General features: G+C 47.5%; 1 protein-coding gene across 3 annotated transcripts in view; it reads left to right on the top strand.

Annotated features, from left to right (window-relative positions):
• The window catches only part of CLIP2 (CAP-Gly domain containing linker protein 2), a 45,957-nt gene that overhangs the window by 19,185 nt on the left and 7,337 nt on the right, over positions 1 to 19,435 (top strand). For 2 of the 3 annotated variants that reach the window (XM_072353223.1, XM_072353224.1), the window contains exons 3-12: positions 898 to 1,436; positions 6,211 to 6,335; positions 9,052 to 9,265; positions 10,142 to 10,339; positions 11,017 to 11,120; positions 12,389 to 12,449; positions 13,811 to 13,915; positions 15,648 to 16,592; positions 18,711 to 18,768; positions 19,154 to 19,237. In XM_072353223.1, the coding sequence (XP_072209324.1) occupies positions 898 to 1,436; positions 6,211 to 6,335; positions 9,052 to 9,265; positions 10,142 to 10,339; positions 11,017 to 11,120; positions 12,389 to 12,449; positions 13,811 to 13,915; positions 15,648 to 16,592; positions 18,711 to 18,768; positions 19,154 to 19,237 (2,433 nt within the window). The remainder of the gene's footprint in view (positions 1 to 897; positions 1,437 to 6,210; positions 6,336 to 9,051; positions 9,266 to 10,141; positions 10,340 to 11,016; positions 11,121 to 12,388; positions 12,450 to 13,810; positions 13,916 to 15,647; positions 16,593 to 18,710; positions 18,769 to 19,153; positions 19,238 to 19,435) is intronic. The other variant, XM_072353225.1, reaches the window with a different exon arrangement.

Here is a 19,435-nt window from a genome sequence, read left to right as displayed (position 1 = left end):
CTGTTTATAGATGCTCTGCTTATATTAAACATACCCCAGGTGTCTGCTTACTGCTGGCTTCTGCTCTGCAAAGGGCATGGCAGCAGCTGGGAAAAGCAAGTAATTTGCAAAGGCTGCTGTCAGATCCCATGGGAGCTATTAACGTCCTCCAGAGGGACACTCAGTGCTTGGGTTAACTGTATACAGACCTCTGGTTCTGGAGAGTTCACTAAAACATCAGCGCCCACTTTTGTTTTAGGATAAAAAGGTGACTTCGGAATTGTTCTTGGCTCCCCTTTTTAAGCACCTCCCAACACTCCTGTTCTGCTGAGCTTATTCACGCTGCCATGTGAAGTATCCTTCAGTGCTGTAATGGAACTGGGAATAAATGCATATTGTAAAGGGGGATGATGACATGGAGTTTGTCCTTTATTTTATGTGAGATAAAGAAACTGGGCAGCGCGTAGAGATTTCAGTTCAAACTGCCTTTCTGCCGAGGAAGAGTTATAGTTAATGGGGCTGCTGAGTTTCTAACCCTTGCCTGATGTAGATGTGCAACCTGAGCTGTGCTCCCAGATGTTTCCTTTCTGTAAATGCCCTTTGCTGGTGTTTCAGCTGCCTCCCGACAGCTCCCTGAAAGGAGGCTGTGGTAAGGTGGGGGGGGTTGGCCTCTTTTCCCAGGTGACAGCAATAGGATGAGAGGTGATGGCCATTCTCAGGGAGAGTGGTGATGCATTGATACAGGGAGGTGGGGGAGTCAATGTCTCTGGAGGTGCTCCAGGAAAGAAAGGTGTGTCTGGAGTGGTCACAGGCATGGACTGATGTTTGGACTAGATGATCTTAATGGTCTTTCCATTGCTAATGATTCTATGATGTAGGATTCCTTCTCATACCAACCCCTTTCCTCTTGGTTCACAGGTTCCCCTCTTCACAAGCAAAGTGCCACCTCCACTTCCAGCGCTGAGAAGTCGGGGTCGAAGGCTGCCGAGGTGGGCGATGACTTCCTGGGAGATTTTGTGGTGGGCGAACGCGTCTGGGTGAACGGAGTGAAGCCAGGAGTGATCCAGTATCTTGGGGAGACACAATTTGCTCCGGGCCAATGGGCGGGGGTCGTGCTGGATGACCCCGTGGGTAAGAATGATGGCTCTGTTGGAGGCGTGCGCTACTTCGAGTGCCAACCACTGCAGGGGATTTTCACACGACCATCCAAGCTGACGCGGCAGCCCGTGGCTGAGGGCTCGGGGAGCGACGTCCCCTCCGTGGATTCACTTACAGCTCAGAACTTGTCCCTGCATTCAGGGACGGCCACGCCGCCGCTCTCCACTCGTGTCATCCCCCTGCGGGAGAGTGTCCTCAACAGCGCCATGAAGACGGGCAACGAGTCGGGATCCAACCTGTCGGACAGTGGGTCTGTGAAGAAAGGGGAGAAGGACCTGAGGCTTGGAGACCGCGTGCTGGTGAGTTGATGGTGGAGTAACCTTCAAAAGGGGAAGGATAGGGATTTGTTCCATCCCTGGGTGCTTCTGGTTACGTTTGGGGCGAGGGAAGGATGATGGGGGTGGAGGTGACGTGTGAGACAGAATGTGGCATTGGAAAGAGGGTGCCTCAGCCAAGGAGGCTTTGAACTCCTGCATTAATTGTTATTTGGGATGCTGTGTCTTGTGGATTGGTTTGTCTGCTCCCCTCTTGTCCTTTAATTCTTGGAGGGACAGTGGTCAAGTGAGGACTGCCTCTTTTAGCAGCAGCAAAATATACAGACTTTGACTTCAACGTGTTGTAAAGCGGTTTTCTCCCTGGACTTCTGTTTTTTGTTTCTTTGTTTACATTTTGTTCTTGTTGTTGTTTCTGTTTGTTTACAAATGAATGGGAGATGTTGTGAGAGAGAAGTTGTGCTGTTCTTTGTTACTGTAATGAATAACTTCAAAAGAACAGATCCGAAACCAGCAGAAGCTCTCAGCTTAGAGAAATATCAGGAGCTGTTTGCATGTCTGGGAGAAGAACAGATGAAATCATAGAACCATTGGGGTTGGGGAAGACACTAAGATCACCAAGTCCAGCCATCAGCTGGATCTGAGCCATTTTTGCCTTTCTATGGCTCTGAGCTTAGAGCCTTTCCAACTGTAGCAGTTTCTAGAAGTGATCCAGTGGAGTTTTCCACTAGAAGAATTAGGTAATGTTTGCCTTTGGCACTTTTGAGCTCAGACTTTTTCCCAGAGATGCAAAAATTACATTAAAGAGGTGAAAAAAAACCCTCCATGGTGATGCTGTGGAACTCATTTCTTGAGGTCTGGCAGGTGAATGTGGAACAATTAACGTTTGCTTTAGTAAGAAGGGAGCTTCCCAAAGTGTGCCAATTGCCCGAGTGCTGCCGTTAATGCAAGTCTGCCTTGTTGCCTTTCTCCAGGGACAGAATGGATGGAAAAGGAGATGGAGCACTTGAGCACTTTCTGCTTGAGAGGAATCTCCGCTATGTTTTTGATTCCCCTAAGAAAATGCTTTTTACATGCGTTGAGGGGGAGGCAGCTCAGCAGCTGAACTGATTCCACCCTAAAGAGCTTGCTTAAGAACAGTGGGAAGGAGGTGACTTCTCAATAAGCAAGTCTAAATAAAGAATATCCTTTTCATAGAGATGTTCTGTCCCTTAGCCATCCTTATGTTCCCTAACTGAGGATGCACAATTCTATACTGAAATGTAGTAACAAACACGGCTACCTAAGGGCTGTGATGTTTCCTAATTGACTGTATTCCTGCAGAGTGCTGCCCCAGATACTCCTCAGATGGATTCTGTGGTTATGATGTTGCCAGAACTTGGAGATGGCTGAAGCTGCAGTTGCTGCTGCAATAGACAGCACTGGAGGTGGGATATGATGAAGCCTTGCCTTGGTGGCAGGCTGCTTCAGCTGATGGGAAGCTGCTCTGGGCTCACCCCAGGCACATGGTAGGAACTGCTTTCTCCTCTGTGCACTGCAGAGTGGATTTTGCTGGCAGTGTATTGTCACCTCTGGCTCTTGGCAAATGGCAGGAGATTCTCATGAGTAAACTAATCATGTCCTCTTCTTTAGCACCCCAATGCAAAGCTATGCACCAGCCTTGATCTGCCAGCCCAGAGCTGCAGAAAGCCTTTAAGCAGCTGAGTGAGAAATCCTTGCCATCAGCAGCTCCCAGCGAGGGGAACTGCAGCCTTTGCCTCTCTCCTTGGGCACAGACAGCCACAAGCTCTGCTGGCAGCTTGCTTTGAGCTGTGTCAGCCCTGGGACTGAAGTCTTGCTGCTGTGAAGGCATGTGGGGCATTAGGAAGGAACTGAGGAACTTAGTGAAACTAAGAGATAACAGCACGTAAATAAAAAGCTGCTGCCTTGCCCTGCTGCTGGGTTAACCCTTGGAGGCTTTTTGTGCATGCACACACCCTCCTAACCATTCATTTAGGCCAATGCACTGGCCAATGCTTGTCTTCTGTTTGCTATATTTGTCATTAAATAAGAGTTGTGAGTGGTTCATGGCAGGGCAAACTATTATTAACGTGGGTGGACTTGGTATCAAAGGCAGCCTCAGGAAGGGATGCTGTAATTGCAGGCTTTCCCCTTATGCTGCATCCCGTGGGCATTATTCTCACACTGCTGCCTGAAAGATAAATGTGTATGGATGCCTTGTGTCAGCAGTGCTGTGCTGCGGGGATGGGTGAGCCCCAGAAGTGTTTGGGTTAAAAAAGGCTATAAAAATCCCTTTGTCAGGAGCTGCAACCTGAAGATGAGCCAGATCTCCACCTTACCCTGAATGGTGGAGTGCTGTCCTCAGCTGTTGACTGGGATATACCCCTGTAAGTGCTAACATGCACTTGCCATTGGTGTGTGTTCATTCCCCAGTACTTACAGGTGGTTATTTCCCATGATTTGAAGAGTCTGGACGCAAATTGCTGTGCTTCTGCTAAAGGCATTCTCTTTAAGTCAAGTCTCGTGTGATAATATTCTGCCACCGGTGCTTGGAAGAGCTAAATGGCAAGGAGCTGGGAAGCAGCTTTTAGCACTCTGCTCAGCAGAAATACGCTCCTGAGATGAGCATGAGGAAAAAGCAAATTCCTGTCTGAGGGAAAGGATGGCTGCTTCAGCTTAATGCTGGGTAAAACCTGCCCCTCAAACAGGAGCAAGAAGCACTGCTCCATAAAGGTGGGCTCCAGTTCTTGTTGGTATCGTCCAGCATCAGTGTAAAGTAACAACAGCTCATGTGCTGTTCATTAGAAGTAGCTGACAGTCCCAAGATGATTGGGTGACACTGGAAAACAGTCCCTGTTGATCTGAATTAGTGTTTTTTGGTCTTTTTTCCTCCTCTCCCTGAGCAGTATTGCAGCGAGTTGCAAACAGTGCATCACTCACAGGCCCTGGGTTGAGGTTCTTGCTGAGAGCAAAAGCAGCCTGTAAGGGAAAAGAGCAAATGCAGGCAACAGGAGCTGGACCTGCAGCAGCCAGATCAAAACATGGCCTGGTGCTAATTGGGCAAATTGTTTAAATGATGCATTAGCAGCTCTGATGAAGACAGTGTCTGGGAGGATCAGCATCATTGCCTTTCCAGCCCTGGGATACTGGTCTGAATCCAATTTTTGTCATTCTGATGAGAAAGCTATAGTAAAATGGGATGTCAGCGTTACTACAGATTGCAGGAAGGTGGGTGGACCTCTCTGATGACTGCACAGTGCTTTTCTCGTGCACTCTGAAGGATACAGAACCATTTTGTATCTGTGGCTTCTCATTGTTCTGAAGGTCAAGCTCAAGACTTTGAGACTACTGGAGAGATCTTGTTAAGGAGGTCAAAAAGCAGATCTCTGGAGAGAGGCGTGGAAAGGGAGCTCCATACACTTGGTGCTGCAGGTGTGTTTGTGGCCCTGAGTGCTGTGCCAGGCAGGCAGTTACAGACAGTTGTTTTTTTAATTGAGAAACTGCTTCTATCTTCCTCCCAAGGTGATGCTTCAGGTTTTTTGAAGGGTATAATAGAAACGAACGCTTCTGTTTTGATGAGCCCATTTGCTGTATGTGCTGATGTAACCTGCCAGCTGGCTTTTTCCGAAGCGGGTTGTTTGTTTTAGCAGTGTTAACAGATTATCAGGGCTGAATAAATCAGTGTGTCTGCGTTGGGTGAATTCTATCGAGGCTCCCCATCCGTGAGAGCCTGTGTGTGTTTGCCAGAAGTTGGGAGGTTCAACGTGGACTGCTGTGCGAATATAACAGAATAGGGTAGGACCCATCCTGCAGAGCTGTGCTTTTTAAGGCTGTAGCTTTAATTTCAAGATTATTAAGCTTTCTTCCTTGAACACATGCTTAGCAAAGGCCCAGAAAGGTTTAAAGTCTGTGCTGATTCACTCGAGTCCTTAGAACATCCCTCCTACTTCTCCATCTTTCTTGTCTCAGCACAAATATCGAATGAAACTCATAGGTGTAAAGATAGTGGCAGCTGGTGGAGCTGCTGCTCAGTGAGACGTGCTCTCATTGCAGCGATCAAAACATGGCTTTGTGCATTCCTGACCTGCTCTGTGCCGGGGTCTGCTCTGCACATTGAAAGTCTTAAGTGTACATATGGGAGCAAAAGGTGTGATTTATTCTTATTTCTCAGTGGTGGGGGTGGAAAACCAGGTGGCAGCCTCAGTACAATGAGACCCTGTTTCACGTGGCATTCTAACTCAGGGAACTGATGTGGAGTGCGTAGGTAAAAGCAGAGCTCTTTCTGAACAAAATATCTTTATTTTGAGAGGTTTGCTGGAAGGGCTGTTGGCTGTGTTAGCAAACCCTACGTGGGGATGAGCTGACAAGCAGTGCAAGTGCTTTGCTGCTCAGATTATCCCTTTGAAATCCTGTCCCAGAGCTGCCAACTGAAAGAGCAGAGAGCTGAAACCCCATTAGTGTGGATGTTTGTCCTTTGCAAAAGGCTGTGCTTGGAGGGCTGAACTCCTTCAAGGCCTGACAAGCGACGGTATGCAATTAGTTGATGTTCTTGTTGTATTTGTCCTGACATCTCTCAGATAGGCATGTCAGAAAGTGGGAGATTTGCTTGTAGTTGGGAGAGATATCTTTAGTGCCAGGAGACTTTGGTATGAAAACTATCTGTTCTGGTTTCATGACATCTACACTGGAAAGTCTGATAGATTTTATTTTTTCCTCTTTCTCTCTCTGTAGCTACCCCAGCTTTAGCTGACCAAAGTAAAGCCAATGTTTGCCTCTAACCCTTGGTGTTTATCCCCAACAGGTCGGTGGGACGAAGACAGGAGTTGTGCGCTACGTGGGAGAGACAGATTTTGCCAAAGGAGAGTGGTGTGGCGTGGAGCTGGATGAGCCCCTGGGGAAGAATGATGGGGCTGTGGCTGGGACAAGGTACTGAGCACCCCAAACCCAGCCTGGGCATGTGGGGTCCCACCATCTCTTAGGTGATAGCACCAAACACCATTCGGGGCTGGGAGGAATGGCTGGGGATGCTTGGCTGGATATGGTGGGGTGGGAGGAAGAATCCAGTTCTTGCTTTTTGGTTATCATCTGTTCTTGTATTAATTCTGTAGCATAAATCATGAAATCACTAGGGTTGGACAAGTCCACTAAGATCCCTCAGTGCCACATCTGCGTGGCCCTGGAACACCTCCAGGGATGGTGACCCCTCCACTTCCTTGGGCAGCTGTGCTACCACTCGTTCCAAGAAGAAATTTTTCCTGATACAATGAGAGCTGTTTGCAGATGGATCTCACCACCTCTGCCTCCATGGACTCTTCCACTATTTTTTGTTTCATAAAAGCCCTTATTGTATATAGATAACCAGGCAGGGACACCCAGCAAGCTTCCCAAGAAGTGTTGTTTCTGTTCATGTGGAAATTAGATAAGGGAGTGCCCCCAGCATTACATCCTGAGTTTGGTGATGTTCAGATCTGAGTTACATATCAGTGCTTTGACCCTCATCCAATGCAGGTGGAACTGATTTCCTGTCCTTCATGAGCCCCTTTCAGGGGAAATATAGTTGATTTCTCAAAGCTTCTTAAGGGAATCTCACATTAAAAGTGAGCTTTAACTTTGAAACAGCTCAGGAACTGTGAGTTCCTCTGCTGTTAGACCTCAGGTTCTGTAATAAAGGTTTCTTGTGTTGAATCAGCAGTCATATGTTCTCATTTAAAATGAGAGAAACGCTGCCTTGTTCAATGGCAGGACAAGAAAGCAGTGGATGATTGGCAGCAGATGGCTGAGTTCCAGCCTATTCTCAAATGAAAAGAATCAATGTGATGGAGTAGATCCAAGGCCCTGCTTTCTTTATCATGCAAAATAAATTATCTCTAAGCTTAATCTTCAGGTTGTCAGGAAATGATTTATTGTCTTTGTGCGTAGGGGATGTGTGGAAGGCAGATGTGAGTTGGTCAGGGTGCTCTCTGCTTCTTGTCCTTGCACCTCTATTTCTGGGTTTGGAAAGCCCAGTTTTTGAAGGCCATCATTCTTCTGGAACTGCTTTGTCATGGTTTTATTTTGCTGTGTTGTGTATCATGTTTGCAAGATGTCTCTTGTCTTGCACTTCATGCTTCCTTCCTGCTCTTGATTCCATGGCAGGGTCAGGGAATTGGAGTGAATTCAGAGCTTCTGATTAAAGAGGGGAAATTGAGGGGGATCTGTAAGGCACCCCCACCCCATGCATCCCTGCCAATGATGTACATCTCCTAGCATATCGAACACATTCCCATGCTCATCCCTTGAGCTTTCATCTGACCTTCTGGTTTTACAGCAGTGAAAAATGCCTCGCTGGCAGCTGCCAACATGCGCTGATTTCATCAGCAGGCTTTTGGAGGAAAGCCCTCTTAATAAACCTAACTCCCTCAGGGTATGCAGGCACCCCTTAGACTGCCTTCCCAATGTTTTCCATGGCCGCTCCGTGTTCCTGATACTGCTTTGAGTTCATCCTGCCAGAATCAGTCTGGGAAGAAATTGCCAAGGGCTCTGCTTTGGTGCTTGTTGCCATCTAGTGAGCATGCTTGGCCTGGCTGCCCAAGGCTCTGTGCTGCAGTATCTGGCTGCTACAGCTGTTCTAAGGTAGGGAAGGTAATGAGGGGTAAATGAGTGAGCAAAGGATTTCATCTCCATCCTTGCTGTGCTGAGCCCTGTGGGTGAGCTGATGGTAGATAACTGAATTTACTGATTCTCCTCAAGCTGAAGAAGGTTTTCTAGCAGATGTTTCTGCAGCCAAGTGTTCTGGACACAGTTTCTGTTTATGAAATATATAAAGGTTAATTGCAACCACTTCCAATCTGGACTAAAAGTAGGTGGGTAGATGCAGTGTGATGCAGGTTCTAATTTGCAGAGAGCTGCTGGAGGCTGTGAGAGGCCATGCTGTAAATACCCAAGTATTGGCTTGTGCTTAAAACATGTAGACCATGCAGATTTTCCTGCTTTTTTTTCCTCATTCTAGATTAATTCTATATCGATTTTCCAAACCCAAGAGCCATATTAGCAGCAAACAGTGGGCTAAGCAGTTTTGGATCATAGGGTCTTTTTTTAAGGATTATTTTTTTGGGGAAGGGGGGAAGGGGAGGAAATGGAGTTGAGCAGGTGTTTGAAAACAAATTGCTCTCATCTGGATGGGGATCAGGCTGTTCTCCGGCTCCCAAGCACACAGAGCTCTGTGACACAGCCCTGTGACTGCTTCCAAGTATAATGCAGTTGGGAAGCAGCTGCTCACATCTGGAGAAGGAGGACTTGTGCTGGGCAGAGCATGAGCTGAAAGCTGCTATTCCTTGTGCTCTGGAAGGACAGATTTACTGGTAGAACATGGTACAGAGCTGTATGATTTGTGGATACACTTTGCTACGTGACTTTCTTGCAGGTGGGGTGGAGAACACCCAGATGCTGGTTTGGGGATGTCTGGTTTGCTTCTGGAAGGAAGGAGGAGTGTGTGTGCTCTCATTGTGTATGTGTATTGGGATCCTGTCTGAGCAGCTGTGTGGGTCTTTACTGGCAGCTCATCAAAACGTGTAGCAATTAGTGCATGGCAATGCCCTTCTGAAGGGCTTGGGTGAGGTGGATGCTATTGCCCTTCTGACACAGTGCATTTCTCCTGTTGCAGGTATTTTCAGTGCCCTCCCAAGTTCGGTCTCTTTGCTCCCATCCACAAGGTGATTCGGATTGGGTTTCCATCAACCAGCCCTGCCAAGGCAAAGAAGAGTAAGCGGATGGCCATGGGAGTGTCTGCCCTAACCCACAGCCCCAGCAGCTCCTCCATCAGCTCCGTCAGCTCCGTGGCTTCATCTGTTGGGGGCAGACCCAGCCGCAGTGGGTTGGTAAGTGGCTTTTTCCACTCTCCATTTGCTGGTGGTGGGACTCGGCTCTACGAGGTGGGAGGGCTGGAGTTCAGTTTCAGCAGCTGCAGTGAGACAGCTGCTCCTTCCCTGTCAGTGAGATGAGGAAAGTGGAGTTTGGGATACGGATTCCGACCTTACAAATTGGACTCCTTCCACGGATGTGAGAGTTGTAACCAGACACGGAGCAATTGTGACCATTGGTGTCCAAAGTGCTATTCGCAATAGGCTGCACCTCAGCTCTGCTGTCAAGTGCAAGTTTTGTTACAAGATCCCTGAACAAAAAGCCATTGCTTCCTGCTCATGTTGTTGTGTAGCAGTGTGCTGTTAAGCAGCTCTCCCTTCCAGCCCTGCGGTGACCGCATTTTAGCTCCTAGGGCTGACACTCTGCTGGATCACATGCCTTGTGCTTTGGAAGATGCTCAAGAAGGCAGACACCAGAGCAGCAGAAATATTATTAAAAGCTCTGACGTAGTGAGTGCTGCATAGCACCTGCAGTCCTCTTGGCTGGGGACAAGGGTGCAGTATCCATCACTGGGAGAGGATCCAGCCAAACAACACCACTCTCCTTTTGAGATCGATGCTCCTAACTGAGCTCGCTTTGGGACTGCAGCAATGCTGGGCATCAATAAAACATATTTTAAAAGGCAGGCAGTACAGTACATGCTAATCTTTCTTAACCCAATTCCCACCCCATGTTATGTTGTTTGGGTAGTAGTTCTTCCATTGTAGCATAGTCTTTTGCAGACTCATTAATCTGACCTGTGGGTCCCAGAGGGTCCAGTAAACCTGGACTTCAAGCTGTTCTAGACTGGACAGAACACGGCTTTATTCTGTCTCTCTTTAACTCTTCTCCAGCTGACGGAGACCTCCTCTCGTTACGCCCGTAAAATCTCTGGCACCACGGCTCTCCAGGAGGCTCTGAAGGAGAAGCAGCAGCACATCGAGCAGCTGCTGGCAGAGCGTGACCTGGAGCGGGCTGAGGTGGCCAAAGCCACCAGCCACATCTGTGAGGTGGAGAAGGAGATTGCCATCATGAAGGCCCAACATGAGCAGGTAGGAGAAGGGATGGCCCAGAGGGCACTGAGGCCCCGGCACTGCTGCCCAAAGAGATTGTGTGTACCCCATCCCTGAAGGTGCCCAAAGCTGTGGGTGAGCCCTGGGCAGCATGAGCTTGTGGGGGGGCACCCAGCCCAAAGCAGGGGGTTGGAACTGAATGGGCTGTGAGGTCCCTTCCAACCCAAGCTGTTCCATGATACCTAACATGCAAACTAGGCTCTAATTTTCTGCCTTTCGTATGGAGGCAGCTTCCCACACAGCAGGCTTTCTCCGTTCCTGCCACTATCACGTGCTCTCTCCCTTTTCCAAGGAAGGAGCAGAAACAGGGCTATGCCAAACCAAGGACAGAAGGTAGTTTGTTTGGTGGGTTGATGCATCTGAGTGCAGAAATGCAGTGGGAAGCAAGCACAGTGCCCTGAGCCACCCTCTCTGGCCTTGGCTGTGGCTGCACTGCAGCGTTCTTTGATACTATCAGATGCTGCTGAGAACACCAGCTTGGTTGGTGTAAGTCCCTGCTTAAAAATGGTAAATCAACTGCAAGCTGACATCTTCCTTCTGGAAAGATATTTTCTGGTCATTATCAGTAATGAATTAATGCGAGCCTGAAATGATTCTATTCTCTATACCTCAAACATTGCCAGCTTTTGTGAGTCAGGCTCTTTTTGTTGCTGCAGTATGTCACAGAGGCAGAGGGGAATCTCCAGCGAGCACGAGCACTGGTGGATGGGATGCAGAAGGAGAAGATTGAACTGCTGAACCAACTAGAAGAGGAGAAGAGGTAAAACAGGAGTGAATGGGCGTGGAGGAGGTGAAACCGTAGGGGGGATGAAGCCCTTAGTTGTGAATGTCACGGTCGGATGTAAGGACAACAAAGTGACTCGAGAGTCATCCTGGGATGTCTCCTTGTATTTCAAATGTGCTGTGCTCCCATCTTGGCTACTGCAGACTGCCTGTTGTGCAGTTGGACCTGTATTCTTGCCAAATACAGGCAGCTCTTCAGACAAAAAGCACTTCTGTTCCTGATGGGGACCCCAAACTGCTGGCACACCTGTGAGGACCACGGTAAAACTTCTCAGGCTGACAATGGCAGATATTGCCCAAATAGTGCAATGTGGGCATCAGTTCCTCTGCCACTGCCAGCTGATGGCCAAACAGCCTTGGTCTCCTGCTGGGCTATGAAGCTGTTGGGGGCTTCCAACCATCTTCCCTCTTTTTTTGGTTCCTGATACTGAACATGGAGAAGCAACATACATATCTCTTTGTGATGTGTGGTTATCTTGTGGAGGTTCTGAGAAATGGAAGTCAAACTGGTGTGTGATTCCCCATGTCCCAGGGGCCCCATATGATGATGCATGCATTTCCTTTCTGGATGAGAGGAAAGATCTGTTTGTCATTCTTGGAGGCCAATTGCTCCATACATAGAACTGAACCCTCCAGTGGGAATGAAGACATTTCTGTGTGTTAACTGAGAAAGCTGGAAATGGTGCTGGTTTCAGTGGGAAGGTGCTCCTCCTGGAGAGTTGTTCATTCATGCTCTCTGGGCAGGCAGCTCATTTTCCCAGCTCCAGGAGGCCCTTTAACCCACGACAGCTGAGCTATTTCCTAAATATCAACAGATGCCTCCTCTAATTAAGGGAGGTTTAGACAAGGAAGCTTGTTTATGAAGTTAGATATGTACTCTCACAGCTATTTTTGTCTCTGTAACTGAATCAGAGCCCTTACATCTGGCTACCAGCGTAGTATCTTCATTACATCAGTAAAGAGAACAAAGAGGACTGAGTTCAGCAGAAGATTAAATTACTGTGTGTTGTTATGAGATTTTTATGTTCAGACTTTGCAGAAGAGTCCCAGGCACTTCCAGTTTGTGTATGTGGCTTTATGTGTATTTATGCACGGTGGATCAGTACAACCTCTGCACTTTTTATGCAAAGTTCCTTATTTTCCTCATCTTTTTACTGTGCAAGGATGGCCCATGTGCAGCGGCTGCTTGTAGGGTGCTAATCTGAGTGTTACTGATTGCACTTTGTCTCTTCTCCCCTCCCACAGGAAAGTGGAGGACTTGCAGTTCCGCGTGGAAGAAGAATCCATTACCAAGGGGGATTTGGAGGTAATTCCCACCGCCCTCACTGAGATGTGGGGGCCAAACTGGGAACTGAGAATGTGGTAATTCCTACCTGACTCTGAGCAATGCATTCTCTTTACTGGTGGCTGTGGATGTGCTACAAACACTTTGGTGTGAAGTGTGATGACTGATCTTTGGTCTGTGGTCCCATCACTGATAACAGTAGGAGCTGCCTAGAATTGCTCATGTCCAGCCAGCCTGGCTTTAGATTTTGCCATGAGTTGTCGAGATGTGTTAAAATTTGCTGCAATCAATAAACTGGAAATGATGTTAGGAGCTTATCCTGAGTATGTGCAAAGAAGCAGGAGGAAATATATCTGTGAAAGTGAGACTCTGCTCTGTGTGTGTGTTAACTATGGGGCTTTCTTCATCTTTAGCTATGGTGCTAGCTTGGTAACAGCCAGGAAAATTGAAGGACCTGCTTCAATTCTATCAACAAAGGGACAGGAAAATGTGAAAAGTAGGTGATGGAGTGTGTTGCTGTGGGTGTGACTGTCTTGGTATAAGCTTCTCTTTTTCCAAAAGATAAGCAGAATAATGTTTGATGGAATGTAAATCCCCAGTGCCCTGATGGCAGACCTCTGCCAAAGGACAGCAAAGTGCAGTTCCTTCCCTAGTGAGTGGGGAATGAAGTGGGTTTGGTCCTGGGCTGAGCTGATTGCTTTCCTCCCAGTGCTTTAGAGAAGGGTCAATGATCCATCAGTCCCTTTGGGATGAGCACCAGGTGTGATGCTCAGAAGTGATTCCCCCTTTCCTTGTGTTTTTTGGCTCTAGAATTTGCCCTGCTGGACAGCTTGGAGGTGTTTTTTTTTAACACCCGGAGCTATGGATCCAATATCTGGACATTCAATAAAGTGGGAGGATTTGTGCATTTAGCCTTGAAGCATGGTCATGATTTCAATCCTCTTTTGGTCCTGGTTGGCATTGCTGATGTTGTAGTGCTTTGGGAGATGGAAGGCAATGGCAGGGAAAACAAACTTGGCAGAAAAGCTTTTTGTAGTGCTGCAGACCACCTTGGAGAGTCTTGTACTGGTGGTCTGCAGCAGTTGGACTTCTGTTTAGGGATTACCTTCAGCATACTCTTAATGCAGAGGGCTGTTTTCCTATTGGGTTGCATTTTGTTGTGAATAGCTGCTATGAGTACCATGTAAAATCCTACAGTGACCATTTTCTGTTTGGTTGGATTTTTCCTGCTTGTTTGGATCTTTATTCTCCTCCTGTTATGAACTACCTTTCCTTATCCTGTATGCCAGAGATGATGTTGCAGCCTTCTCTTTCCCTCTCTCTCCTTCTCTTTCCCCTCCCTTTCCCCATCTCTACTGTTCCTTTCCCCCCTGTGTGACCAGACTCAGACGCAGTTGGAGCATGCCCGAATACGGGAGCTCGAGCAGAGCCTGCTGTTTGAGAAGGCACAGGCTGAGAAACTCCTCAGAGAATTAGAGGACACCAGGGTAATCCACTCCCACTTACCCTGCCTGCAGAACAGCGCTTGCCCCCACCTTGATGCTCGTGATACTGCTTTGGGTTTCATTTTGGTTTATGTGGTTGATTGGTTTTGGCTTGAATGTAGGCATCCCCAATTTTTGTTTGGTTTTTCTTTGCTCTCTCCCCCCTGGAAATGGTAGCACTGTCTGATTTCTAGCTTGGCTTCTTGCGGGGAGGACTTGTTTCCCAGATTGAGCTTGCTTCTCTGCCCCATGCCACCATTTGACCATGAGCTCTTCACAACTCATCATTCAATTAACATGCTCGAATAATACCTGCAACCCTGCACAATTCATGCTGCCCAGAGGCTGTAATAGGAAATAACATTGCAATCAGCATTCCCTTTGTCCCCGTTCCAGCTGTGGGAGCTGTAGTTTGAAATGAAAGAGCGGTGGTGAGGCCAAATGGGACAGCTCCAATCCTTGGCCAGCAACGTATGTATGTACTTCCCATGTGAACCACGCACCCAGTCCTGAAAGAATCATATTAAGGTTGGAAAAGATCTCTAAGATCGTCTCATCCAACTGTCCACCAACACTGCCTAGTAACCCACATCCCTTTCCTAAAACACCTCCAGGGATGGTGACTCCACCACCTCCCAGCAACATGTTCCAATGCCTAACCACTCCTTCCGAGGAGAATTTCTTCCCAATATCCAACCTGACAGCTGCCAGATGTGGAAAGATCTTTTTCTTGCTGTTGCGTGGTGTGGGAAGTGGCCAACTCACTGCAGTGAGCCTGCTTCTCAGCAATGGCTTAGTTAGAGCTGAAAGCACAACTGCGAGGTTTTCCAAATGGTTTCTAAGTGGTTTGAGTGTCCCTTTGGCCAACTAAAAGCAAAACTACCCAGTCCTTTTGGGCTGGCGGTTGGGGGGATACAGTGGATGAAATGGAGTTGTTCTGACACTGGAAGATTCAGTTGGTTTCCTTGTTTCTTCTGCTTTTTCCTAATATTTCAGCTGGTCCGATCTCCTCTTCTACATCAATTGCCAGAGCACACCCAACTCCCTGTGGTCAGCAGGCACTTCTGCCCCGTTTGGTTGTGTTCATGTTGTATGGCACTGATCCATAGGCCTTATGCTCCCTGTTAGATCTGTTGTCCCACATCCTCTAGCCTTCTACCTTACTTTTGCTTTCCTGACAAACTCTAACAAGAACTCACGCATAAAAACCCTTTTCCTTTTTACACCAGGGTAAACAAATGACAAGCAGAGGTGGGGTCTGTAGGCCAAGGTTTTGCTGAGCAAGAATGGAAACATGGTGTGCTCAATGCTGGTTTCAATGCTTGTGGTCTTCCCGCATGTGCAGTCACATTTCCTCTGTGCATCATCTGGCAAGGTGCCTGGCCTGGAAATATAATGGCCTTTCAGGACATTATTGTTTCATAAACTGCTGGTTGCTGCTCTCTTGCAAATTTTGAAGGGTTTTGTCAAAGGTATGTATTTCTGTCTTGAAAATAAGTGGCTCGTGTTAGAAAAGCAAACTGTGATTGGCCCAAAGATGTAGCTATCAGTTATTGGTGACAATTACCCTGGTGCAAAACTATGCTCAGGTTGGAGGGTGCTGGGTTTCCTTCCCCTTTTCTTTGAGTTTTGACTAATGTACTTTGGATCTACGTCCTCCGAGCCCTATTCCCTAAAGGGATGGGTGCAGCGATGAGCAGTGGGTGCTGACTTTGTCTCCTCTGTCACTTTGCAGCTCACTACGGTGGCTGAGCAGTCCCGGATCCTGCAGCTGGAGGAGGAGCTGAGCCTGAGGCGCAGTGAGGTGGATGAGCTGCGGCAGTGCTTACGGAGCTCACACCAGGCAGAGACCCCCGAGCACAGCCTTGGCTTGCAGTCTGAGGCACTTCGTCTGCGGGATCAGCTGCTGTCTGCCAACAAGGAGCACCAGAAGGAGAGCAGCCAGCTGAAAGAGAAGTATGAGAAGACGTTAAAGAAGTACCAGCAGGAGATGGAGAAGCTGAAAGCCGTCAATGAGAAGTATTCGCAAGAAATTGTTGACTTAAAGCATAAGGTTCAACAGGCCACCAATGAGAATATGGGGCTGATGGACAACTGGAAATCCAAGCTGGACACGTTAGCTTCTGACCACCAGAAGTCTCTGGAGGACCTTAAAGCCACACTGAACACAGGCCCTGACACCCAGCACAAGGAGATCGTGGAGCTGAAGGCGGTGGTAGAGAGCATCAAGATGGAACACCAGCTTGAGCTGGAGAACCTGAAGGCAAAGCATGACATTGAGACAGCTGTTCACATAAAGGAGAAAGAGAGCCTCAAGCTGAAGCTGCAGGAGGCTGTGGATGAAGTGGAAAAAAGTAACAGCAACTGGAAAATGCAACTGGAAACCAAAAGCAATCAGCACCTTCTCGAGCTCCAAGATGTGAAGGACAAGTGTCGGGATGCTGAGCTGAGGGTGCATGAACTGGAGAAACTTCACAGCGAATACAAAGATCAGACACAAGCAATAGCTTTCTTGAAAGAGCAGATTTCTTTAGCTGAGAAGAAGATGTTGGACTATGAAACGCTACAGAAAACAGAAGCCCAGAGCAAACAGGAGATCCACAGATTGCAGGAAAAAGTGCTTGTCTTAGAGAACAAGCTGCAGTCCATGGAAGCCTTACATCCTTCTCAGCATGCAAATGTATGACTTTTGGGTCACTTTGCTTAGTTGTTATCACTGTTCATAACTGTTCCTAGGAGTAGCATTCAGCTGCTGTCTTGTGCAGCTTGCTGAGGCTTCTGTGGTTTTACTTTCTGTTGATGATGCTGTTTCTGTGCTACAACTCCATTCTGGGGGCTTTCCATCCACAAAAGCTGGTATAGAAAGTGAGAGTCAAAAGCAGGTGGGCCACACTTGGGTTTGAAGTGATGTTAGTGTTGTGATAGCAGAACAGGGCTGTCGTGGTTTGACAGGGAGGGGTGCTCATTCTGAGAAAGCAGCACTATTAGCTGAAAAGGCATCGTTTCTGCTGTGCATCTGCTGTCCTCTGAGGAGCTGCAACAGGCTGCAGGAGCAATGTCCTTTAGGGGAAGGTGGAGGATAGTGTGAAAGAAGCATTGTGTGTGCTAAGGGAGGACGTGGAGTATGGTTTGAGAGCCTCAGGAGGGTTGAGCTGGTGTGGCGGGTGGAAGAGAAGCAGCATGGCCTCATGGCATATTTGGGAGATGTAGGAAATGCTGTGATTTATTGGGATTATAGTGGGAGAGCTGCTAGCAGGGGTCAGAATGGCTTCAGGCCAGGAAAATAAAATGCCTGTTTGAATGAGAGTCCTGAGCCTCCCCAGGAAGGCGGGGATAAAAGCATTGGTATTGTGAAGCATGTGGCTCACTCACAGGCTTTGCACTAGAGTAAAGCAGGGAGGATGCCACCCATGGCCCTAGAGCAGGACCTCTGCTTGTGTTTGGCTTTGGCATGAGAAATGAGCTAGCAGCCAACTTGATCTTGTCCACGTGGGGATGAGGAAAAGGAAAATAAGCCATGAAATGTGCACGTTTTGAGAACATTCATTTGAAATCTATTACCAGGAGACGTAGTCTGTTCCAGACGGAGGTGCCAATGAAGTGGATATAATGTCTGTTTTTAATTTGCCAGCGTGAACAACCCCAGTGAAATCATTTGTACCACTAGGCAACAAAGTGAAGCCAATGAATTAGCACTGGCCAAGTCAGAGCTTCATGCCTGCAGAAAGACATCCTCCACTGAAGAGGAGGAAAAAAGCCTGAGGAGGGATCTGCAGCATTAATGGTGCTTCAAGGCTCACTCAACATGTTTCCTCTAGTAAAGATGGTCATGAGCAATAAGTACAGCTGTGGCCCTGGGAAAAGCGAGTTGTTATTACAGTGCATCGCATATTATAGCCAAAATTTAAACAAGAATGAATGCAAAAGAAACTTGAGGCTTGTTCCAGAGCCATTTAAACAAATGAGAGGGCTCTGGGGAGTTTTATTGGTATTGGATTAGAACCAGGGAGTCTTGAAGTAATTATTTTTTAAGTGTGTGTCGATTAAAATCAGGAAAACTTGGGAAGGAATGCACTGATGGAAGCCTTTGAGTGTCATAGAATAAATTCTATCTTAAAACATCTTAGTTAATTTAATGTGACTGTAGTATTAGCTATCCAAATATTTTGAGCAAACAAATGTCTCGTGACTGTGAACGTGCCGTCTTTCCTATGTCTGACAGTGAGAACAGAGCAGTGAAATAGTTTTCTGTGCCAGAAATACATCAGGCAATGTGATTCCCCTTCAGGTGAGCTCCTGCTTCTGTTCAGGCTGACTCCTGTAGAGTGCATGAGCTGCTGGGGCTGACCCTGGGGCTTTCAGCAGCGGTGGCTGCAGCAATTGGTCAGCCTGAACGTTGTGTCCTTGTGTGCTGTGTTATTCCAAGTTGTCATCTTCAGAAAGTGCATCTGCACCCAAGGGAAGTGTTTGCCATTGTCTAAGCCTCGTGAGGTTGCAGATGAGATGGAGATCCTTGTACATTTTTCTAAACAGGGGCAGTCTTGAAGTGTTGATGAGAACACATGAACAGTCATCCCAAAGGGTGACAGCTTTAAGGAGGGGTGCTGGATCAGGAGACCTCCAGTAGTACCCAAGTGGAAAAGCAGCACCACAAAAGTCTATTTCCCTCTGGGACGACCATAAAGCATCCAAACTTGGGTGCCAGTCCCACTTCTGCTGCTTGGATGGGGTTTTGTTGTTGTTAGTTTTGCTTTGAGTTAAGGGCTGTTTTATATCTCGTGTTCTACGTTTATTTCAGATGATTGAAACTAATGACATTTCAGAAGAGAAGATAAGGATGAAGCAGAACATGGAAGGTATGTCATGAAGCAACACGTTCCAGCAACTCACGTTCCATCCCTTCCTCAGCCATTCTGCTCTTGCAGGCGCAGCTACATGAAGGGAGCTTAAGAAGTCATTTCTTTGGGGTTTTTTTTGCTAATAGCATTTGCTGTCTGCCCCCTCTAATGAGCCAATGCAGAGGTGGAGGTTTTCATTTCTTGTATTGCACTCACCATGTAGGTGGTGCAGGTTGGGGACAGACCTGGGGAAATGGGCTCACTCCATCCCATTTACAGAGGTAAAACACGGTCACTGAGTGTACTGTGCTTCTGTAAGGGCACTGTTAATGGTAGATATTTCTATTACACAGAAGGGTTTCTAGGCTTCTAATCCTTGTCTTTTATTTTCATCCTACTGAAGACCTTCAAGATAAACTGAGTAAAAGAGACAATGAGGTGTCCTCGCTGGTGTCCCAGACTGAAGCCCTAAGGGCCCAAGTAAGTGGTAAGTTTCCCTAATCCAGTGCAGGTGGGAACAAGGTGCTTCTCTGCTCATCCTTCATCTTTCTGTTGAATAAGAGCCAGGTGCTCAAAAACAGGCATAAAACATGGCACTGTTAGTGGGTGTTGCTGGTAAAAATTTGAGAGCTCTAGTCCAAGAGAACACAAATGATAGAATCATAGAATGGATTAGGTTGGAGGG

The sequence above is a fragment of the Excalfactoria chinensis genome, chromosome 19 (assembly GCF_039878825.1).
Source record: "Excalfactoria chinensis isolate bCotChi1 chromosome 19, bCotChi1.hap2, whole genome shotgun sequence".
NCBI lineage: Eukaryota > Metazoa > Chordata > Aves > Galliformes > Phasianidae > Excalfactoria > Excalfactoria chinensis.
This window is presented reverse-complemented; position numbering and strand designations above follow the sequence as displayed.